The 22,731-nt window shown below is 45.1% G+C and overlaps 1 protein-coding gene across 3 annotated transcripts in view; it reads right to left on the reverse strand.

The window, feature by feature from the left end:
* The window catches only part of abcc4 (ATP binding cassette subfamily C member 4 (PEL blood group)), a 742,685-nt gene that overhangs the window by 364,737 nt on the left and 355,217 nt on the right, over window positions 1-22,731 (reverse strand). For all 3 annotated transcript variants that reach the window (XM_072476237.1, XM_072476236.1, XM_072476238.1), the window contains 3 exons: window positions 21,689-21,785; window positions 15,576-15,782; window positions 8,769-8,909 (listed from right to left, as the gene is read on the reverse strand). In XM_072476237.1, coding sequence (XP_072332338.1) covers window positions 8,769-8,909; window positions 15,576-15,782; window positions 21,689-21,785 — 445 coding nt within the window. The remainder of the gene's footprint in view (window positions 1-8,768; window positions 8,910-15,575; window positions 15,783-21,688; window positions 21,786-22,731) is intronic.

A 22,731-nucleotide genomic window follows, 5' to 3' on the forward strand; every position in this document is an offset into this window, starting at 1 on the left:
AGGAGGACTTTAAAAGATGAGACATGGTGCCCCTGTCATTGGCGGGTAGGGTACAGGCGGTCAAAATGGTGGTCCTCCCGAGGTTTCTTTTCGTGTTTCAGTGCCTCCCCATACTGATTGCAAAGGCCTTCTTCAAGAAAGTGGATAGGAGTATTATGAGCTTTGTGTGGGCAGGAAAGTCCCCAAGGGTAAAGAGGGAGTTCCTGCCGTGTAGGAGGGACAGAGGGGGACTGGCACTGCTGAGCCTGAGTGATTACTATTGGGCCGCCAACGTGTCTATGATATGTAAGTGGATGAGGGAAGAAGAAGGAGCGGCGTGGAAAAGGCTGGAGATGGCGTCCTGTAGGGGAACAAGTTTAAAAGCGCTGGCGACGACACCGCTACCGTTTCCCCCGAAAAAATACACCACAAACCCAGTGGTGTTGGCGACTTTGAAGATTTGGGGGCAGTGGAGACGACATAGGGGTGTGACGGGTGCCTCGGTGTGGTCCCCGATAAGGAACAACCACAGGTTCGTCCCGGGAAGGATAGATGGGGGATTCCAATCTTGGCAACGAGCAGGAATTGTGAAATTGAAGGACTTGATCTTGGACGGGACGTTCGCGAGTCTGGGAGCACTGGTCGAAAAATACGAGTTGCCACCTGGGAATGCCTTTCGATATATGCAAGTGAGGGCATTTGCAAGGCAACAGGGGAGGGAATTTCCACCGCTCCCGGCGCAGGGGATCCAGGACAGAGTGATCTCGGGGGCATGGGTCGGTGATGGTAAAGTGTCCGATATATACAGGGAAATGAGAGACGAGGGGGAGACGATGGTAGAGGAGCTAAAGGGTAAATGGGAGGAGGAGCTGGGGGAAGAGATTGAGGAGGGGCTGTGGGCAGATGCCCTAAGTAGGGTAAATTCCTCGTCCTCGTGTGCCAGGCTCAGCCTGATCCAATTCAAGGTTCCACACAGGGCGCATATGACGGGAGCAAGGCTGAGTAGAATTTTTGGAGTGCGCGGGAAGCCCGGCGAACCACACCCACATGTTTTGGTCATGTCCGGTATTGCATGGGTTCTGGGTGGGTGTGGCAAGAGTGATCTCAAAGGTGGTGGGGGTCCGGGTCGAACCAAGCTGGGGGTTGGCTATATTTGGGGTTGCAGAAGAGCCGGGAGTGCAGGAGGCGAGAGAGGCCGATGTTTTGGCCTTTGCGTCCCTAGTAGCCCGGCGAAGGATTCTACTAATGTGGAAAGAAACTAAACCCCCGGGCATGGAGGCCTGGATAAACGACATGGCAGGGTTTATAAAATTGGAGCGAATAAAGTACGCACGAAGCAGTTCGGCTCAGGGGTTCACCAGGCGGTGGCAACCATTCCTTGACTATCTCACAGAGTGATAAGAGAAAACAGGAAAGACAGCAGCAGCAACCCAGGGGGGAGGGGGGGAGGGGGCGGGGGGGTGTATTCGGTGTTTGGGTTTTTTTTTCCATCCTAGTTGTTTATATTTATTTTTTCAGTATCATTATTTCTCTTTTCTTGTTCTTTTTCTGCACTTGTTGTTAGTTTAATATAATGTTTAAATAACGGTCAATGTACATTTTGTTACAAAGTTGTAAAAATGGAAAATTCTTTTTGATCGAAAAACTTTAATAAAATATGTTTCAAAAAAAAAAGAACTGGGAGAAGTCATGGAGAGCATCAACTGGGAAGGAGCCGGGACCAGTCGGATTCCTGGAGGACCTCTATTAAACATTCGCGACAGCACTGGCCCCGCAGTTACGGGAGATGTTCACAGACTTGCCAGCAAGGGGCACACTGCCACCTATGCTATCAGGGGAAGCCTCAATCTCGCTGATACCCAAGAAAAACAAAGACCCAACAGAATGCAGGTCCTACGGACCCATTTCGCTGTAAACGTAAACGCAAAACTGCTGGCCAAGATCCTAACCAAGTGGCTGGAGAACTGCATACCAGAGGTGGTAGCAGGGGATCAGATAAGCTTCGTCAAAGGTAGACAGCTAACATCGAACATCAGGCGCCTGCTGGAAGTCATAATGACCCCACCCAGGGAGAAAATACCAGAGGTGATCAACTCTTCGACGCAGAGAAGGCCTTTGACAGAGTCGAATTGAAGGACCTCAGAGGTACTGGAGCAATTCGGGCTTGGAACAGGGTTCACCGCCTGGGTGAAACTCGTGCACAGCGCTTCCATGGCGAGCGTATGGACAAATACCACCAGCTCTAAATACTTCTAGCTGCACACAGGTACAAGGCAGGGATGCCCGCTGTCCATGCTGCTGTTCGCCCTAGCGATCGAACCATTAGCGATTGCATTCAGGGCGGCAAAGAATTGAAAGGGGATCCAGAGAGCATAGAGTCTTGCTCCATGTAGATGACCTGCTCCTCTACATCTTGGACCCACAAAGCAGACTGGAGGCAATCATGGCACTCGTGAAAGCATTTTGAACCTTCTTGGGCTACAAACTCAACCTGAGCAAAAATGAGATCTTCCCGGTGATCACACAAGAGGGAAGTGCAGAGCTGGAGGGACTGTCATTTAAACAGGCCCAACACAAATTCTGCTACCTGGGGATTCAAATCGCCCATTACTGGACACTGAAGGAGCAAGTCAAAAAGTACCCGCAGAGGTGGGACACATTCCCACTCTCTCTGCCAGAGAGGGTGCAGCTGGTCAAGATGAATATACTTCCCTATTTCCTCTTCCTGTTCAGATCCATACCAATCAGCGTGTGTGTGTGTTTTCAAGGATGGGGAGGATGGGGGCGGGGAGAAGAGGGAGAGAGAGAGAATCCTAGGATCTAAAAACCTGCAACATTATCACTGGGCAGAAACAACGAAAAAGGATGGATAAAAGAGCCGAGGCCGAATGGGTAGGAATGGAGGGGGCTGTGCACGCGGACCTTCCTCTGGGCCCTGGCCACGGGAGCTTTCCCATCCCCACCGACCAGGCACTCAACGAGCCCAGGGTGATAGCCACACTCCAGTCGTGGAACCACTGTGACAGCACTTCGGTTTAATCGAGATATCCATTGAGGCCCCCATCTGCAACAACCACAGGTTTGCGCCAGTCAAAATGGATGCCATTTTCAACAGGTGGAATCAGGAAAGAAAGAAAAGAAAGAATCAAAATTTTTTTGTCACAAATAGGCTTACATTAACACTGCAATGAAGTTACTTAGTGTTGGGTGGGGTTGCTGGGTTATGGGGATAGGGTGGAGGTGTTGACCTTGGGTAGGGTGCTCTTTCCAAGAGCCGGTGCAGACTCGACAGGCCGAATGGCCTCCTTCTGCACTGTAAATTCTACTGCGAAAATCCCCATGTTGCCACATTCCGGCGCCTGTTCGGGGACACAGAGGGAGAATTCAGAATGTCCAAATTACCTAATAGCACGTCTTTCGGGACTTGTGGGAGGAAATCGGAGCACCTGGAGGAAATCCACGCAGACACAGGGAGAACGTGCAGACTCCGCACAGACAGTGACCCAGCGGGGAATCAAAGCAAAAGTGCTAACCACAATGCTACCATGCTGCCCTTGGATGGGGGGACACTGACATTTAGGGACTTGTACACAGACAACAGTCTGTCAACACTAGAGGAACTGACAGAGAAGTTCCAACTGACTGGGGAAAACAAATTAAGATATATGCAGGTGAAAAGCTTTTTACGTAGGGAAACAATGACATACCCACAGCTACTGCAACCATTGGTATTCGAGGACCTACTGGACACGGACATCCTAGGAAGGGGAGACTGTGATGACCTGTACGGGTGACTACTGGGAAGGACATGCACATCACTGGACGGGACAAGGGGAAAATGAGAGGAAGACCTAGCGTTTGAAATAGGGTGAGGACTCTGGAGCGAAGCACCGCACAGGGTCAACTCCACCACCACATGCGCAAGGCAAAGCCTAATGCAGCTGAAAGTGGTACGCAGAGCTCACTTAACCAGAACCCGAATGAGTAGGTTCTTCCCTGACATGGAGGACAACTGTGAACGGTGCCAAGGAGGCCCGGCCAACCACGCCCACATGTTCTGGTCATACCCCAGATTTGGCGGGTTCTGGGCAGCCTTCTTCGAGGTAATGTCCAAGGTTGTGAGAATGAGGGTTGAGCCATGCCTGAGAGTGGCAGTCTTCGGGATATCAGAACAGCCAGAACTCTTTATGGGGAGGACCACCGATGCCCTTGCCTTTGCATCTCTAATCGCCAGCCAAAGAATCCTGCCCGGCTAGCGATCAGCACCACCATCTGACCTGTTGGAATTTCTCCAAATGGAGAAAATCAAATTCACCTGGAGAGGAAGAGGGCTGCCACAAGATGTGGGAGCCACTCACCAATTTGTTCCAAAACCTGTTTGTCGCCAACAGCCAATAAGCCAGAGGGAAGGTGGGGCGGGACGGGGGGGTCACAGAAGAAACACAGACACAGACAAAAAGAAAGGGATGGGAGGAGGAGAGGAGGGGAGCGGGGGGAACGATAAGAATAGAATCCAACCATACCCAACACAAAATAACATATGCAGCACCATGCCACCCCACTGGTATAGGTTGGAAGACCCGATGAACAACGAAGGCACGCCAGATAACAAGAAGGGGAGGAAAGGGGGGAAAAGAGGTGAACAGGAGATCTAGCTAAAACTAAGCATCGGCTAAAAAACAAGAAATAGCAACTGATGACTATAATGAATGTTAACCAATGTATATATTTTCTTTCATCAGTTCACCCTCATCTTTGCTCTATAAAAAGAAAAACTTCTGATAAAAACATTTAAAAAAAAGAAAGTTATGGGAGAGAAGTAAATCCAGGGCAAAAAATTAGACAGAAGAATGTTATGGGCGAGGATTTAGAGAACCCCAAAGTGTATCATGGAGTTCACCTGACCCACAACTTTTAATAGATTGCGGTATGGGGAGCACACGGCCCACTCTACAGGTGTGGTACAGCAGAAATGGAAAAGTAGATTTTAAAGCAAAACAATGTTTATTCTATGAACTCAAGTTAACCTTTTTAAAACATAGTGAACATCTTCGCAACCATCAATTCAAATACAACCCCCAAAGAATACAACACTAAGTAATCCTTAATAACTTCCCAAACAACATCCAGAAGACAGAATAGTCACCTTTTAACAGAAGCACATTAGGTTTACATTCACTACGGAGAACATTTATAATTCTGAATTCACCACATGATCAAGAGATAGTCTTTTCATGGCAGAGAGATCAACAGTACACCTGCTCTGTCTGGCTTCAGCTCCAACACTGAAAACAAAACTAAAACACACCCTGCAGCAAACAGCCTAAAACGAAAGTAAAAAGCTGACAGACAGCCCAGCTCCACCCATACTCTGACATCACTGATAAACACCCATTTCTTAAAGGTACTCTCACATGACAAGAAGTAGAGACACTGAGTAAATGCAATTGCGTGTGCATGTGCTTGTGGCGGGGGGTGGGGGCTTTGCTATTCAATAAGATAATGGCTAAATACCCAGACGAACTCAATTTTCCGACACACCCATAATATACCTTGATGCCCTTTAGTACACAAAATCTATCAATCTCAGTGCTGAATATACTCATGAACTGAGCATTGTTAGATCTCTGGGCATGAAGAGACATCTATAACATTATTCTTATCGCTATTTTATTTTAAAATGGATTTCCTGCTGAACCAAAAAGATGGCTGCTACAAATTATATGACCACAGGGTTGGCCCTTTGACTGTGAGCTACCCCGGAGTTACAAGAACTAAAAAGTTATTTCCTCAGCTGGTGGTATCAATACCTTATTGTACTAACCTGTGTAATCAGGAAAATCTGGAGACTCATTGAAACTCATCATACTTGCAGAGCACTAACTTACCCATATATCACATGTGAGACTGTCCAGGCCCATTTCAAAAGGTAACCAAAGGTAACCATAACTTGCATCTGATAAGCTCACCTTGCTATTGGAATCAGTTGGATCTGACTAGATCTGGCTTCCTGACATCAGACCCTCAATCCCTCTTATCATAGAATTTACAGTGCAGAAGGAGGCCATTCGGCCCATCGAGTCAGCACCGGCTCTTGGAAAGAGCACCCTACCCAAGGTCAACACCGCCACCCTATCCCCATAACCCAGTAATCCCACCCAACACTAAGGGCAATTTTGGACACTAAGGGCAATTTACCATGGCCAATCCACCTAACCTGCACATCTTTGGAATGTGGGAGGAAACCGGAGCACACGGAGGAAACCCACGCACAGACGGGGAGGATGTGCAGACTCCGCACAGACAGCGACCCAAGCCGGAATCAAACCTGGGACCCTGGAGCTGTGAAGCAATTGTGCTATCCACAAGGCTACCGTGCTGCCCTCTTCAACACCTAATGACTGGGACATTATCAGTCTGGAAATTGAAGCCAGTTCTACACATTGGATAAACATCCCTTTTGAAAGTCTTTGTGGAAAAAGGTCACACGACTTGACTGACCATTTTGAAACCTCTATATGCCTTTGAGAACGGATAAATCCACACCTCCCAAGGTTTTCAATGCAATATGAATTAACCTTATGATTTATTCATAACACAACTTTGCTGGAGGTCATTAATAAACTGGATCATGCAAATCAAGGGTTTGGGAAAACACATACTTTAAAAATAATTCAAAACACCTTCTTTGCTTACGGACACGCGCGAGAGGAAATCAGTGCAATTTACTGGTCTCTCTCCAGTTTGTAAAAGCATCCACAGTTCTCTGGGATTACAAATATTTAAAACCAATTGAGTGAAGACATTTCTCCTCATCTCAGCCCCAAGTGGTTAACTGTTTATCCTGAGACTATGATTCCGTAGACTCTCCATCGAAGGGAAACAGCTTCAATAGCAATGAAATTCCTTCTTATTCTTTGAATCTCCAGCGAATAATATACCTATTTTACTCAAGCAACCTCATAGGATAACTCTTTAATCCTGGGAATTAATCTAGCTAACCTTCTACAGTTATCAGCCCAAGCCTGGAAATTGCCCAGATTTTACCACTCACTCAAAAGAACTGCTACCTTATCTGAGAGTCTGTGAATGGATCTGAGCACTGCTTTCATCAGCATACAGTTTCATCCTTCTAAAGCAAGTATATTGTTACTAGGGGAAGGAGAACAAAACTCAAGGTATAATTTCAGCAAGACTTCCTCACTTTTAAACTCCAAGCCCCTTGCAATAAAAATAAACATACTATTTGTTTTCCTAATTGCTTGCAGTCCTGGCATGACAATGACATCATGTCCCTTTGAATACCACATTAACTAGGCTCATACCTTTTAAAAATGTTTTGCTCTTCCATTCTTTCATCCGAAGTGGATAACTTCACACTTCCCCATGTTATACTCTATCAACCAACATTCTGTCCAATCACTTAATCTGTCTACATCCGTTTGCTACCTCTGTTAGTTACATCCTATACTGAAAATGACCCCTTTTGTCCTCAATCGATGCTAATGTAATACTAATCTTTACTGTCACAAGTTGGCTTACATTAACACTGCAATGAAGTTACTGTGAAAAGCCCCTAATCGCCATATTCCGGCATCTGTTCGGGTACACGGAGGGAGAATTCAGAATGTCCAAATTACCTAACAGCACATCCATCGGGGTTTGTGGGAGGAAACCGGAGCACCCGGAGGGAGCCCACGCAGACACGGGGAGAACGTGCAGACTCCGCACAGACAGTGACCCCAATGTATGACCCCAAATCCCATGAACCATGATCTCGTAATACCTCTTACGTGGCAATTTATTGAATGTTGAGTTTTCCTTTATCTATCCTGCTAATTACATCTTCAAAAAAATACAAAAGAATTACTAGTGGATACTAATACTAATAAATCATGTTTCCAAATGCCCTATCATAGCATGTCCTCAGTAAGGGGTTCTAGCATTTCCCCAGCTAACTGACACGTCGGTCTAGTTTTTGTGACTCCACAACGTATCCTAAATGGTGCTGGGAAGCAGGATCCGGAAGTCTGACCCCAATCATCCAACAGATATTATATTTGCCAGCGGATCCTATTGTTCCCGGCAGGGGAAGATTTACAGGATATGACTTTGACATGTGGGATACCTGAACAATTTGGGCAATTTGAACTCAATGATGAATTCAAACAGACCACATTTTTGCTGGAGCAAGGATCTTGTTGCACAATGTATGACTTATGTTTTTTTCTTAAAAAGAGTAGATGTAAATGCTCATTAAACAAGGACAAGGTCTGTGGAACATATGGTAATTGTAATTGACCCATGTCTGTGTCATTAACAATAGCATGTTAATTTTAAAAAAATTTAGTGTACCCAATTCATTTTTTCCAATTGAGGGGCAATTTTGTGTGGCCAATCCACCTACCCTGCACATCTTTGGGTTGTGGGGACGAAACCCACGTAAACACGGGGAGAATGTGCAAACTCCACACGGACAATGACCCAGAGTCTGGATCGAACGTGGGACCAAGGCGACGTGAGGCAGCAATGCTAACCACTGTGCCACCCAACAATAGCAAGATGATAAGGAGCCATGGACAGATATTTGAGGAACTCCAAAGGTGCATGAGCAGAGGTGGGAAGAAAGGTTTTAAGTTACAGCAGCAACACATCATCTTTCAAAAGAACTAACTGCTTAAACCACAAGAAAAATATCACACATACAATTCAGAAGACATATCACTATTTTATAAACTTCATTTGTGATATTTATAAATAGTACAACTTGCATTTGTATAATCACTTACTTGTGCCAACAAATTGAGAATGATGACAATCACCACCATAAGGCCATTGGCACCTGCTAGAAAATACTTCTTATAAACTTTAAAACCAATTGATCCCTCAGAACGACTCTCCTCTGGCACTGTCGAGAGAACGGGCTCTCCCTGTCAGACACACAAGTCGTAAAACGTCAGGAACCACAGATTACAACTTTCAGATCTTCATAATGTCTGTAAGCCACATCACAATCTCACAAAATAACTTGACAAGAGTGCGAAAAAGAATCTAACATCACTTCTGAACAGTCAGCCAACCAGGGAATTGCAGTGCTGACCATTGGCTCAAGTTATTCCCATACTGGGAGCTACAGTAAGCTCACGCATCACAAGAGGACGGAACGACTGGTGTGGTTTGCGGGATGTGGGAGGGGGGGCGCAGACAGGTGATGCATGTTTTATCAAAATGCTCAACTGCAGCAATATCTCAATCAAATAATTCTCTTGTGATATCTCAAAGCCTCATCTGAGTTCTACGTCACATATGGTGAGCTGAAAATGAATTCCTCAGACAAGTATATTTTACTGTGAATACAAAGTGTGTTGTAAATGATGTTTTGAGCTGCAGGCAGATAGCTATAAAGGATAATGATGTTGTGACAACAATGGAGAGCTGCTTTAAAAAATGTACCAAGTATTCCTAAATAAAGACAATCAGAAAGGATAATTAAGGAAAGAAAGGAAGAGAGATGGCAGTAATAATAATAATCGCTTATTGTTACAAGTAGGCTTCAATGAAGTTACTGTGAAAAGCCCCTAGTCGCCACATTCCGCCGCCTGTTCGGGGAGGCTGGTACGGGAATTGAACCCATTCTGCTGACCTTGTTCCGCATTACAAGCCAGCTGTTTAGCCCACTGCGCTAAACTAGCCGCTAAATGAGGATTGAGGATAATATTATAGAATGGAGTTTGGTGTGGGGACTGAAAATATTTAATTGGAAGAAACTTCTGCTCATCACGCAGTGGATGGCAGGTAAGGCCTTCTACTTTGTAGGGAAATGGAAGTTGGAGATGGGGTGGTAGTTTGCAGGGAAGGCGTTGTTTTTTTTGAGGAAAAGGTGAATTAGGACAATTATAAAGAAATGATGGACAACACCTGAAGAGAGAGAACCATGAACAATAGTGGGGACCAGACGGGAAGTTGAATGATCAGCAGTTTAGCAGGACGAAGATTGAGGGAGCAGATGGGTCCCATGGATTAAGTAAGTATGGAGAGTGCCTGAGGGGAGATAGACGCAAGTGCAGGGCAGATCGGAGCATTAAGAGACATGGACACGATGGGTCAAATGGCCTCTTTTTGTATTGCGACATTCTATAAGTGGCGGCAGAAACAGGTGAGCCAGAGTTTCTTGGCAGCATAGATCTTCTTGGATAAAGTATGCTCGAAGAAAAACAGCTTCTGGGCTACAGCAGGTGTGCAGCCAGATGCAGTCACCAGGGCTACTTGCAGAGTCGATGACAGTGACATCCTTACCCATCTCCCCCCGCCCCAAACTCTTACAAGAGGGATCACCAATACACACTACCCAACCACACACCCACTCAGTGATTCGGTGACCTTCTACAGGTAAATATTTATAGGTTATACAGATCTCAGGTCTTCTACTGCAGGCCGGTATAGCTCAGTTGGCTGGTTCATGATGCAGAGCGGGTTCAATTCCCGTACAGGCTGAGGTCATTCATGGAAGGCCCTGCCTACTCAACCTTGCCCCTCACCTGAGGCGTGGTGATCCTCAGGTTAAAACCACTCAAAGGGGAAAGTAGCCTATGATCATCTGGGATGACGGCGACTTTACCTCTGCAGGTAAATATGCATCAAAGCCGAAACTACAGCTGCCAAAGAAGAGAATATAGCGGTTGGAAGGGGAAACAAGGGTAACAACCAGGAGGCGCGAGGGGTGAGGACGTGGGAAAAGGGCCAGGATGAGGGAAGTAAGGCAAAGATCAGCATGGGACCAAAGAGGACCATGATGGCAAGGATGAGGAGGAGGAGGATGAGAATGATAATGTTACCTATAAGGAAGAACAGATGGTGAGGGAGATAACTAGCTGCTAAAATGATATGAAGGCAATGAAGACGATGGCTTTGCTGCAGCCACTCACCATGATTTCACCATCCAATCTCTGTCATTATGTTCCACTATATTCCCTACCTTAGCAAAGGGTTTTCATATGGTAGTGTCGAGTGGGTCGGTATTGGGAGTTAGGAAATCAGAAAGTTTCACTAGTTCTACAGAATCACAGGAGTTAGTGAACTATTCTCAGGAACAGTGTATGACACCAATCTGACTGAGAAATTTTAAATTTTCGATGTGAGTGTAAAGTCTTTCATATTTGGAGTCTGCTCACTTAATCCGATTCCATGCTTCGCCCTTGCAAATCTTCTGGAGATTTTGGCTTTCCCTGGATTGCAGGATGTTGCTGAGAAGGTTGAGGGTTTAACTCAGGATCTTGAGTAAAGTATTAAGACTCATTTTTCATCCATACACATATAGCACTAATATGAATTGTGCATTTCTGCGAAGGTTTTTGATTTCGTTCAATTTCATAATATTATTCATGACATGGTAATCTTGCATATGGTATACTTGCCTTTAGTCAGAGAATCATAAAAAAGTTACACAGGAGGCCATTCGGCTCATCTTGTCCATGCCAGCCCGAGGACACCCAGATGCCCTTTCTAATCCCACCTTCCTGCCCCTGATCCATAGTAGCTTAGAGCACTTAAACGGAGGAATTCATAACAGGGAACAAAGAAATGGCTGAAGAACTAAATTCGTACTTTGCTTCTGTCTTCACAAAGGAAGACATGAACAATGTACCAGAAGTTCACAAGGTGTAATGAGGAGCTGCAGGAAATTAGTATTAGTAAATAAATGGTTTAGGGGAAATTAATGGGATTGAAGGCAGACAAATCTTCAAGGCAGAGTACTTAAGGAAGTGGCCCGAGAAATAGTAGATTCATTGGTCATTATCCAAAACTCTTTTGACTTCTTACTGTGCCCACCCGAGTCCAACGCTGGCATCTCCACATCTTTTGACTCTGGAATGGTTCCTACAGATTGGAGGATGGTGAATGTAACCCCGTTATTTAAAAAGGGTGGTAGAGAGAAAACAGGGAACTATAGACCAGTGAGCCTAATGTCAGGAGTAGGGAAGTTGCTGGAGTCCATTATCAAGGATTTTATAGCACAGCATTTGGAAAGCAATGGTGTAATCAGACAAAGTCAGCATGGCCAATCTAATAGAATTCTTTGAAGATGTAACTAGTAGAGTTGACCAGGGAGAACCGGTGGATGTGGTTTATTTAGACTTTCAGAAGGCTTTCGACAAGGGCTCACATAGCAGACTAATACGTAAAGTTAAAGCGCATGGGATTATGGGTAGTGTCTTGAGATGGATAAAAAGCTGATTAGCAGACAGGAAGCAAAAACGTTGGAATAAATATATCTTTTTCTGATTGGCAGGCAGTGACTAGTGGGGTACTGCAGGGATCTTTGCCAGGACCCCAACTGTTCACATTATATAATAATGATTTGGATAAGGGAACTAAATGTATTATCTCCAAATTTGCAGATGATACAAACTTCTGTGGGAGGGTGAGCTGTGAGGAGGATGCAGAGGTGCTTCAGCATGATTTGAACAGGCTGAGTGAGTGGGCACATGAATGACAGATGCAGTATAATGTGGATAAATGTGAGGTTATCCGCTTTGGTAGCAAAAATAGGGAGCCAGGTATCTTGATGATACCGCCACGAGATTCAAGTCCGAGTAATGATCAATAATCCAATACACCGATTAGTAAGATTTAAATCAAAGCACATTTATTTTACACAGTAATCGCTACTCATGCACAAATTCTACGTCTAAGCTACTTCTACAACTAACAGGCCTATACTTGACTTTGAACTGGCCCACCAGGTCAGGGAAACAAGTGGCCTTTCGTTCGGGTTCTGAGCCTGCGGGATTCGAAGTTGGTACAGATTGGTAGCTAGGAGCGCCCATCTCGTAGCGAGCGTTGAATTAAGACTTACGAGTTCGATGATCACTGGAGTCACTGCACCGGTCACGGTCAATGTTGGTTTGTTGTTGCTGGGTGACATGGGCAGGAAGAAGAGCGTGATGAGAGCGACGAGGTGGAGAAGAGAGTGATTTGAACTTGGGGCTCAATTCTTATAGTCCCCAGGGGCTTCCCGCCTTTCGGGGCGGACCCTGTACCTGGTCCCAAGTGATTGGACTTTGTCCCAATCGCTTGGTTCGATTTTCTCCAATGCTGGAGTGGTTCCCTGATCGATGGGCAGTCTTGAGGTGCTCGTTCACCTCCCTTTGTGTAGGCTCCTGCTGGTGCCGAAGAGTCTCGTTTTGCTTTGTGTGTCTAAACGTTGCTTATTGTTCCTGGGGATTGCTCATTAGTATGCAGATGGCTGTTGCTTTGTTATGCTGATGGTTGCTGGTATCGATATTGTCTGGCCTTTCCAGAGGTAAATACACAGCCAACCTGCAGCCGGTGGTTTTTGTCTTGTTGGCTGACTTTCCCATCAGCCTTTGCCGTTCGCCATTTTGAATCGTGAGTTGGCCATTTTAAGTGGCTACAGAGGATAAGGGCAAATCTTTAAGGACTGAGATGAGGAGAAATTTCTTCACCCAGAGATTGGTGAATCTGTGGAATTCGCTACCACAGAAAGTAGTTGAGGTCAAAACGTTGTGTAATTTCAAGGGAAACAATTATATCCTGTTCACTTCATCTCTTCTCCTCATAGTTTTGTACACCTCAATTAAGTCATCCCTCAGCCTTCTTTGTTCGAAGGAAAATAACCCCAACCTATTTAATTTCTCCTCGTAGCTATCGAGGCACAGAGTTTAAGGGCAGGGAGGTTATGCTGGAACTGTACAAAATGTTGGTTCGGCCACAGCTGGAATATTGTGCAGTATGGGGCTGGTTTAGCTCAGTGGGCTAGACAGCTGGTTTGTGATGCAGCACAAGGCCAGCAACGCCGGTTCAATTCCCGTACCAGCTGAGAATTCTGAATTCTCCCTCTGTGTACCCGAACAGGCGCCGGAATGTGGCGACTAGGGGCTTTTTACAGTAACTTCATTGCAGTGTTATGTAAGCCTACCTGTGACAATAAAGGTATTTTATTTATCCACATTACATGAGGGATGTGATAGCATTGGAAAGAGTGCAGATTTACCAGGATGTTTCCTGGGCTGGAGAGTGTTAGTTATGAAGAGAGATTGAATAGACTTGGATTGTTTTCCTTGAAGAAGAGGAGACTGAGGGGGGGACATGATTGAGATGTATAAAATTATGAGGGGCATAGATAGAGTAGACAGGAACAAACTTTTCCCCTTGGTGGAGGATCAATGACCAGGGGGCATAGATTTAAGGTAAGGGGTAAGAGGTTTAGAGGGGATGTGAGGAAAACCTTTTTTACCCAGAGGGTGGTGGGAGTTTGGAATTCGCTGTCTGAAAGGGTGATGGAGGCAGAGACCCTCATAACATTTTCAAAGTATGTAGGTGTGCACTTGTGATCCAAGGGCATAAAAGGCCATGGGCCAACTGTTGGAAAGAAATGTTGTTCCAATTGTAATCTGTTGAAATTTGAAGAGAAATGTTGTTGCAATTGTATAGGGAGTTGGTGAGACCACATCTGGAGTGTTGTTTCCAGTTTTAGTCTCCTTATTTGAGGAAGGATGTGGTGGCATTGGACGCAGTTCAGAGGAGGTTCACCAGATTGATTCCGGGGATGAAAGGGTTGATGTATGAGGAGAGATTAAACAGTTTGTGCTTGTACTTGCTGGTGTTTAGAAGGATGAAAGGGGATCTGATTGAGGTATAAAATACTAAAAAGGATTGATAAAGTAAATGTAGACCAAATGTAGGGCAATCTAGAATGAGAGGTCACAGGTATAGGCTGAGAGGCGGTAGATTTGGAACTGAGATGAGGGAGAACTACTTTTCGCAGAGGGTGGTGAATTTGTGGAACTTGCTGCCTCATAGCGCAGTGGAATCTCCTCATAGCGCAGTGGAATCAGAGTCATTAAATGGTTTCAAGAAGGAGATATGTTTCAGATACAAAACAGGGTTATAGGGATATGGGAAACAGGTGGGAAGGTGGATTTGAGACCATAAGAGATCAGCCATGATCTGATTGAATGGCGGAGCAGGCTAGAAGGGCTGAATGACCTACTTCTGCTCCTAATTCCTATGTTCCTCAAATGGGATTAAAATGGTTAGGTTGCGGGCAGCACGGTGACGCAGTGGTTAGCATTGCTGCCTCACGGCGCCGAGGTCCCAGGTTTGATCACGGCTGTGGGTCACTGTCCGTGTGGAGTTTACACATTCTCCCCGTGTTTGTGTGGGTTTCGCCCCCCACAACCCAAAGATGTGCAGGGTAGGTGGATTGGCCATGCTAAATTGCCCCTTAATTGGAAAAAATTTAAAAGAAACAAATAAAAAAGGTTAGGTGGTTGTTTTTGACCGGTGGTGACACGATGGGCTGAAGAGCCTTTACTGTGCTGTATAATTCTGTGACTCTATGAAGGCCTGCCTTCTCAACCTTGCACCTCACCTGAGGTGTGGTGATCCGCAAGTTAAATCACCACCAGTTAGCCCTCCCCCTCAAAGGGGAAAGCAGCCTACGGTCATCTGGGACGATGGCGCCTTTACCTTTACCTTCTATAGTAAATGATGAGAAAATAACCCTCCTAATTTCAAACTCTGACTATACTCTTATTGATATTTGTCTGATGTTCCATCTAAGTTTCACTTACCATTGGTTCAAATGAACCTTCTTTATGTGATTGTGTTGAAGAACCCAATGACAAAACTGAAGTCTGAGAAAGCGTGCGTTCCTTAATTATTTTTGTGGCAGAATGAGAATCTGTCTGTTCATCTTCTTCATCTTGTTTCAGGAGAGAAGAAAAATCAACTCCAGAATTTAATAGTTGCTTGAAGTTTCCCTTTTCAACCACCTGACCCTGAAATAAATTTCCAATCAGTAATTTAATCAAACAAGAGTGAATTATTGAATAATTCGCATCACATTTATAGAGAGTACAGTTATTTTCTGTCTTTTATTATTGGTGTGCAATATTTTTAAAACAACTTTGTAATATCCCATTGAGAGTATATATGCAAATAATTTTTAGAAAAACATGCTCTTCAGCATAAAGCCATGCCCAACAAGAGTATTGGTTGGGAATTTGAACCAAACCTCCACAATTATTCAGCCATTTATTTCAGTGCATGCAAATTTAAGGAAACACATACCCCAAATCCAGATAAGCATCGCTGGAGGCTAGCTGATTTACTGAAATTACTCCTGTACAGTAAATATGAAGGAATTCTTCATCTGCATTAAATATTTTTCAAACAGTGCACTTGGAAACCTTCCTCTATAGCAGGTATAGCTTGAAAGCAAGAAAACAATGAAGCTGTATGAACTAATGGAGTTATACAACTTCAGAAACTAGGATATCAATGATGAGAATTTCTTCACTCATTTTTTGTTGGGGGGGCGGGGAGGGGGTGGTGGAGGAGGGGAGGTGTGGATGAGCAGGGATTTGTCAGTGATGTCATTACATTGTCCTGCGTAGATCCAGATTAAACATGTGAAGAAGATACGAGCAAATATCTTCGCTACGTTATTATAATTATACAGTTTGAGTCTTTTTCCTGCCTCGTTGAGTCTCCATAACTGCAAAGCTGACAATAAATCTTTCTATTAAGAATTTCCGCCTCACTGAGGAGGCTTCAGGCCAATTCTCATCCAACAACCTCTCACCTTTCCTGCTCCACCTCTGTCTCTGTCCCCACACTGCTTCCGTTCCCTTTCCCGCTCCGTCTCCCTCCCCTTTCCCACATCACTCCGTCCCCTTTCCCACTCCGCCACCGTCCCCTTTCCCACTCCCCCACTCCGACTCGTCCCCTTTCCCACTCCGATCCGTCCCCTTTCCCACTCCGTCTCCGTCCCTTTTCCCACTCCGTCGCCGTCCCTTTTCCCGCTCCGCCTCCGTCCCCTTTCTTGCTCCGTCTCCGTCCCCTTTCCCGCTCTGTCTCCGTCCCCTTTCCCACTCTGTCTCCGCCCCCTTTCCCGCTCTGTCTCCGCCCCCTTTCCCGCTCCGTCCCCTTTCCCACTCCGCCTCCGACCCCTTTCCCGCTCCGTCTCCGTCCCCTTTCCCACTCTGTCTCCATCCCCTTTCCTGCTCCGTCTCCGTCCCCTTTCCCACTCCGTCTCCTTTCCCGCTCCATGCCTCCCCTTTCTCACTCTGTCTCAACAAAGAACAAAAAAAAAGTACAGCACAGGAACAGGCCCCTCGGCCCCCCCAAGCCTGTGCCGACCATGCTGCCCGTCGAAACTAAAATCGTCCACACTTCCGGGGTCCGTATCCCTCTATTCCCATCCTATTCATGTATTTGTCAAGATGCCCCTTAAACGTCACTATCGTCCCTGCTTCCACCACCTCCTCAGGCAGCGAGTTCCAGGCACCCACTACCCTCTGTGTGAAAAACATGCCTTGCACATTTCCTCTATACCTTGCCCTTCGCACCTTAAACCTATGCCCCCTAGTAATTGACTCCTCTACCCTGGGAAAAAGTATCTGACGATCCACTCTGTCTATGTCCCTCATAATTTTGTAGACCTCTATCAGGTCGCCCCTCAACCTCCGCCGTTCCAGTGAAAACAAACCGAGTTTATTCAACCTCTCCTCATAGCTAATGCCCTCCATACCAGGCAACATCCTGGTAAATCACTTCTGCACCCTCTCTAAAGCCTCCATATCCTTCTGGTAGTGTGGAGACCAGAATTGAACACTATACTCCAAGTGTGGCCCAACTAAGGTTCAATACAGCTGCAACATGACTTGCCAATTTTTATACTCAATGCCCCGGCCAATGAAGGCAAGCATGCCGTATGCCTTCTTGACTATCTTCTTCACCCGTGATGCCACTTTCAGTGACCTGTGGACCTGTACACCTAGATTTCTCTGACTTTCAATACTCTTGAGGGTTCTACCATTCACTGTATATTCCCTACCTGTATTAGACCTTCTAAAATGCATAACCTCACATTTGTCCGGATTAAACTCCATCTGCCATCTCTCCGCTCAAGTCTCCAAACAATCTAAATCCTGCTGTATCGTCTGACAGTCCTCATCGCTATCCGCAATTCCACCAACCTTTGTGCAGTCCGCAAACTTACTAATCAGACCAGTTACATTTTCCTCCAAATCATTTATATGTACTACGAACAGCAAAGGTCCCAGCACTGATCCCTGCGGAACACAGCCCTCCAATCAGAAAAGCATCCTTCCATTGCTACCCTCTGCCTTCTCCCTTTCCCACTCTGTCTCCGTCCCCTTTCCTGTTCCGTCTCCGTCCCCTTTCCTGTTCCGTCTCCGTCCCCTTTCCCACTCCGATCCGTCCCATTTCCCACTCCGATCCGTCCCATTTCCCACTCCGCCTCCATCCCCTTTCATAATCCTCCTCCGTCCCCTTTCCCGCTCCGTCTCCATCTCCTTTCCCGCTCCGTCTGCATCCCCTTTCCCGCTCTGTCTCTGTCCCCTTTCCCATTCCATCTCCGTCCCCTTTCTCACTCCGTCGCCATCCCCTTTCCCACTCCGTCTCCAGCCTCTTTCTCACTCCGTCTCCAGCCTCTTTCCCACTCCGTCTCCGTCTCTATTCCCAAATAAAAAATAAGCAAAGTTAAAATGAAACATTGTTAAGTGGAGAAGCATGAAGTGAGGATATAATATCAATAGAGGTGTGGCAGAGCAGCTCAGGTCCGTGCAGTAACCAACCCATTCCTCATGGGAACTCCAGGCTGCTTCTCCTGTCCTGGAGAACTGCAAGAAGTGGCGCAGCTGCAGCAGCCTGTGCTTGTTGTTTCACAGTGGCGTATATGTGAGGCTAAGAATTTCATAGATAGCATACTTATAGATGTAATCATTACATGTATAAGGGTATGCAGGCAGAGAGGGAATGGGTGACTTGCAGGCAAGAAAGAAAGACCAAGCAGGTAGTGCAAAAGTTCCCTGATTGCGTCTCATTCTTTAACCAGTATTCTGGTCTGAATACTGGAGGGAGTGATGGCTCCTCTGTGGAATATAACCAGAGTGAATTCCATTACTTCATAGTTGGCTTTGCTGTAAAGGGATGTAAGACAAAGAACAGAAAAGCTAGTGTAACAGGAAATGTGATAGTTAGGGAACAGGTAGGTGTTTCTGTAGCTGCAGATGGAATCCAAGATGGTATATTTCCTTCCTCGTGCCAGGGTCGAGGATGTCACCGAGTATCTCAGCCACTGAGAGAAGGAGAAAAAAACCTTGGTCATGGCCCACATCAATATCAAAGTCATCGGCAGAAAGGGGGATGAGATCCTGTTTAGGGAGCTAGGCAAGAAATTTAGCAAGCAGGATCTCAAAAGATGCAAACTAAATTACTCCAGGTATCACGTGCTGCTCAAGATAAGCAGATGAATATGTTGATGGAGGGATGGTACAGGAGGGAGGACATTAGATTTCTGGGACATTGTGACAGGAAGATGGGAACTGTAGAGACCAAAAGTACACCTGAACAGAGCAGGGACCAATATCCTTATGGGGTGATTTGTTGCAAAAATCAGGGGCTGGTTTGGCTAAATAGCTGGCTTTTAAAGCAGACCAAGGCAGGCCAGCAGCACGGTTCAATTCCCATACCAGCCTCCCTGACAGGCGCCGGAATGTGGCGACTAGGGGCTTTTCATAGTAACTTCATTTGAAGCCTACTTGTGACAATCAGCGATTTTCATTTCATTTTTTCATTTCAAATGGCAATGTTACTAGAGTGTGAGGGGCTGTAAAATTATAGAACTTATACGTGTACCATCTGCGAGCTGCACTGTAGCAACTCACCAAGGCTCCTTCGACAGCATCTTCCAAACCGCCAGCTTCTACCACCTATAATGCAAGGGCAGCAGATGCAATATGTTGGAGCTATATTGCTATTCTTTAAGTATTGGAAGGGCAGTACGGTGGCACAGTGGTTAGCACTGCTTCCTCACAGTGCCTAGGGGCCTGGGTTCGATCCTGGCCCGGGTCACTGTCCGTGTGGTGTTTGCACATTTCCCCCATATCTGGGTGGGTTTCACCCCCACAACCCAAAGATGTGCAGGTGAGGTGGATTGGCCACGCTAAATTGCTCCTTAATTGGAAAAAAAGAATTGGGTACTCTAAATTTATATTTTAAAAATTCTTTAAGTGTCGCTGGGAACTCCCTTTCTAACAGCACTGTAGGTACGAACATACATACTTATGTGCAGATTAGCAGCAGGAGTATACCACTCGCTGCAGAGTTCCCACCCTCTCACTGACCTTTGTGATCACAGTATTTATATGGCTAGTCCAGTTACGTTTCTAGTCGATTCTCTCTTGTTGGAGATGACTATTATCTGACACTTGTGTGGCACCAATTTTACTTGTCACTTATCAGTCAAAGCCTGGATATTGTCCAGGTCTTGCTGCATATGGACATGAATTTCTTCAGTATCTGAGCATTCGTGAATGGTAATGTGTGATCATCCATGAATAGCCCCATTTCTGACACATGATGGTGGGAAGGTCATTAATGAAGTAGCTGAAGATGGCTGGGCTTAGGACATTATCCTGAGCAACTTCTGCAAAGATGTCCTGGGATTGAGATCATTGACCTCCAACAACTACAACCACCTTCCTTTAGGCATTATGTAGGTAGGTATGACTCCAACTAGTGGAATGTTTTCCTTCACAATTTCCATTGGCATCAGTTTTGCAAAGGCTCTTTGATGCCATATTAGGTCATTTTTTCCTTGATGTCAAAGGCAGTCACTTGCTAGTCCTCTTATTTTACCGCATCTTGAGTTTATTGTCGAGTTATTAATGGAGGATCAGATCACTCTAAACTGAAGGGTTGAGGAAATACCCCACCACTTATAAAGATGAAATAGAAAATCGAAGACACCTTTCCGTTTGCGGACAGTAGTGAGAGAAATCAGGGTTAAAATTAATCCCCCTCCTGTCTGTATCAGGATACAATTCCAAAGTGGGTGTAGGGACAGAATGGCCTGGGGTATACCTGGTGCACAAATCATTGAAGGTGAAGGGACAGATTGCGAAAATGCTTTATAAAGCATACAGGAGCCTGGACTTTATGAATAAGGCCATAGAGTACAAAGGCAAGAAGGCATTATACACCTGTACAAGAGACTGCTTTGGCCTCAAGTGGAGTACCAGTTCCGGTTACCACACTTCGGAAGGATATAAAAATATTGGATTCACCAAAATGGTTCCAAGGATGAGGAACTCGTGTTACATGGATAGATTGAAGAGACGAGCTATTCTTCTTGAAGATAAGAGCAAGAGGAGATTTGATAGATGTGTTTAAAATCATGAGGGATCCAGAGTAGATAGGGAGTAACTGTTCTGTTGGCAGAAGAATCGAGAATAAGGTTTAAGGATATTGGCAAAAAAAAGCAATGTCGACACGAGGAAACAAATTTTTACAATCAAAATGCTTAGAATCTGTAATGCATGAGAGTATGGTGGAAGTAGATTCAATTGAAGCCATCATAAGAGAATTGAATTTTTATCTGAAGTGAAAAGATTTTTTAGGGCAATGGAGACAAGGCAGGAGAGTGGAACTTAATGAGTTGTTCTTGCAGAGAGTCAGCAAGGACAGGATGGGCAAGAGTTTCCTTCTGTGCCACGACTATTCAAGTTTCTAATTTACAAAATGATATCATAGAAAAAGAACCCAGGCTGTAAGTAATTGACCATTCAATATGAAAAGCAAATTTAGAACAGTATCTGATACTCATAAGTACATGATTCTCATTTTCTGCACCTTCTTTTCCAAAAACAAAACTTACCTCTTTTAATATCAGAATCGCGCTAGCAGCACTTAGATATTGAAGTTGATGCGTCACCAGAATACGAGCTTTATTTTTCAAAATCCCAGTTATACACCTAAAGGGAATAAAAATTATCAATTTCTCAGTTGTTCAATTTATTGCTATGCGTGACTTTGGACCATATCTGTCTCAGGGTAGATTTTGGGATGCTAACTTGGCTCTAGATCAACTGAAGACCTTTAGGTCCAGAGAAGATCCACGTCATAAGTGATATCCCAAAATGACAATGGAAAAAGGGAGTGTCAATCAATTAACCTGAAGAAGCTCTAGAGGCATGGTTCAAAAAGTATAGGACCTTAAAAATAATCATGTGGAGAAAACTTTCATTCTACCGTGTGGAAGAAACTGGCCCTCTACCTCACTATTTCTTCCAGATTACTGCGTGTAGAGTTGCCCATGTGCTACATCACTACCCGTGGACATAGAGATATCTGGACAGCCTTGAAAAGTCTCAAAGCCTGAGACGGCCATGAGTATATGTTTATTAAAGGATTAGCTTAGAATAGTGTTATGGGCCAGGGTTTAGAGAACTCCAAAGTATATCATGGAGATCACCTGACCCACGACTTTTACTAGATTGTGGTATGGGGAGCACACAGCCCACTCTACAGATGTGGTGCAGCGGAAATTTAAAAGTAATTTTTAAAGCAAAACAATGTTTACTCCATAAACTCAGTTAATCTTTTTAAAACATACAGTGAACACTTTAGCAACCATCAATTCAAATGCACCCCCCAAAGAATACAACACCAAGTAATACTTACTTTCCTTTTAATATCCATAAGACAAAAAGGACCCTCTTTACAGAAAGACATCAGACTTAACTTCACTACTGAGAACAATTACCACGTTGAAATCACCAAATGGACATTCATAACAATAATAATCGCTTATTGTCACAAGTAGGCTTCAATGAAGTTACTGTGAAAAGCCCCTAGATGCCACATTCCGGCACCTGTTCGGGAGGCCGGTATGGGAATTGAACTCGCGCTGCTGGCATT

Source organism: Scyliorhinus torazame, chromosome 15 (genome assembly GCF_047496885.1).
Source record: "Scyliorhinus torazame isolate Kashiwa2021f chromosome 15, sScyTor2.1, whole genome shotgun sequence".
NCBI lineage: Eukaryota > Metazoa > Chordata > Chondrichthyes > Carcharhiniformes > Scyliorhinidae > Scyliorhinus > Scyliorhinus torazame.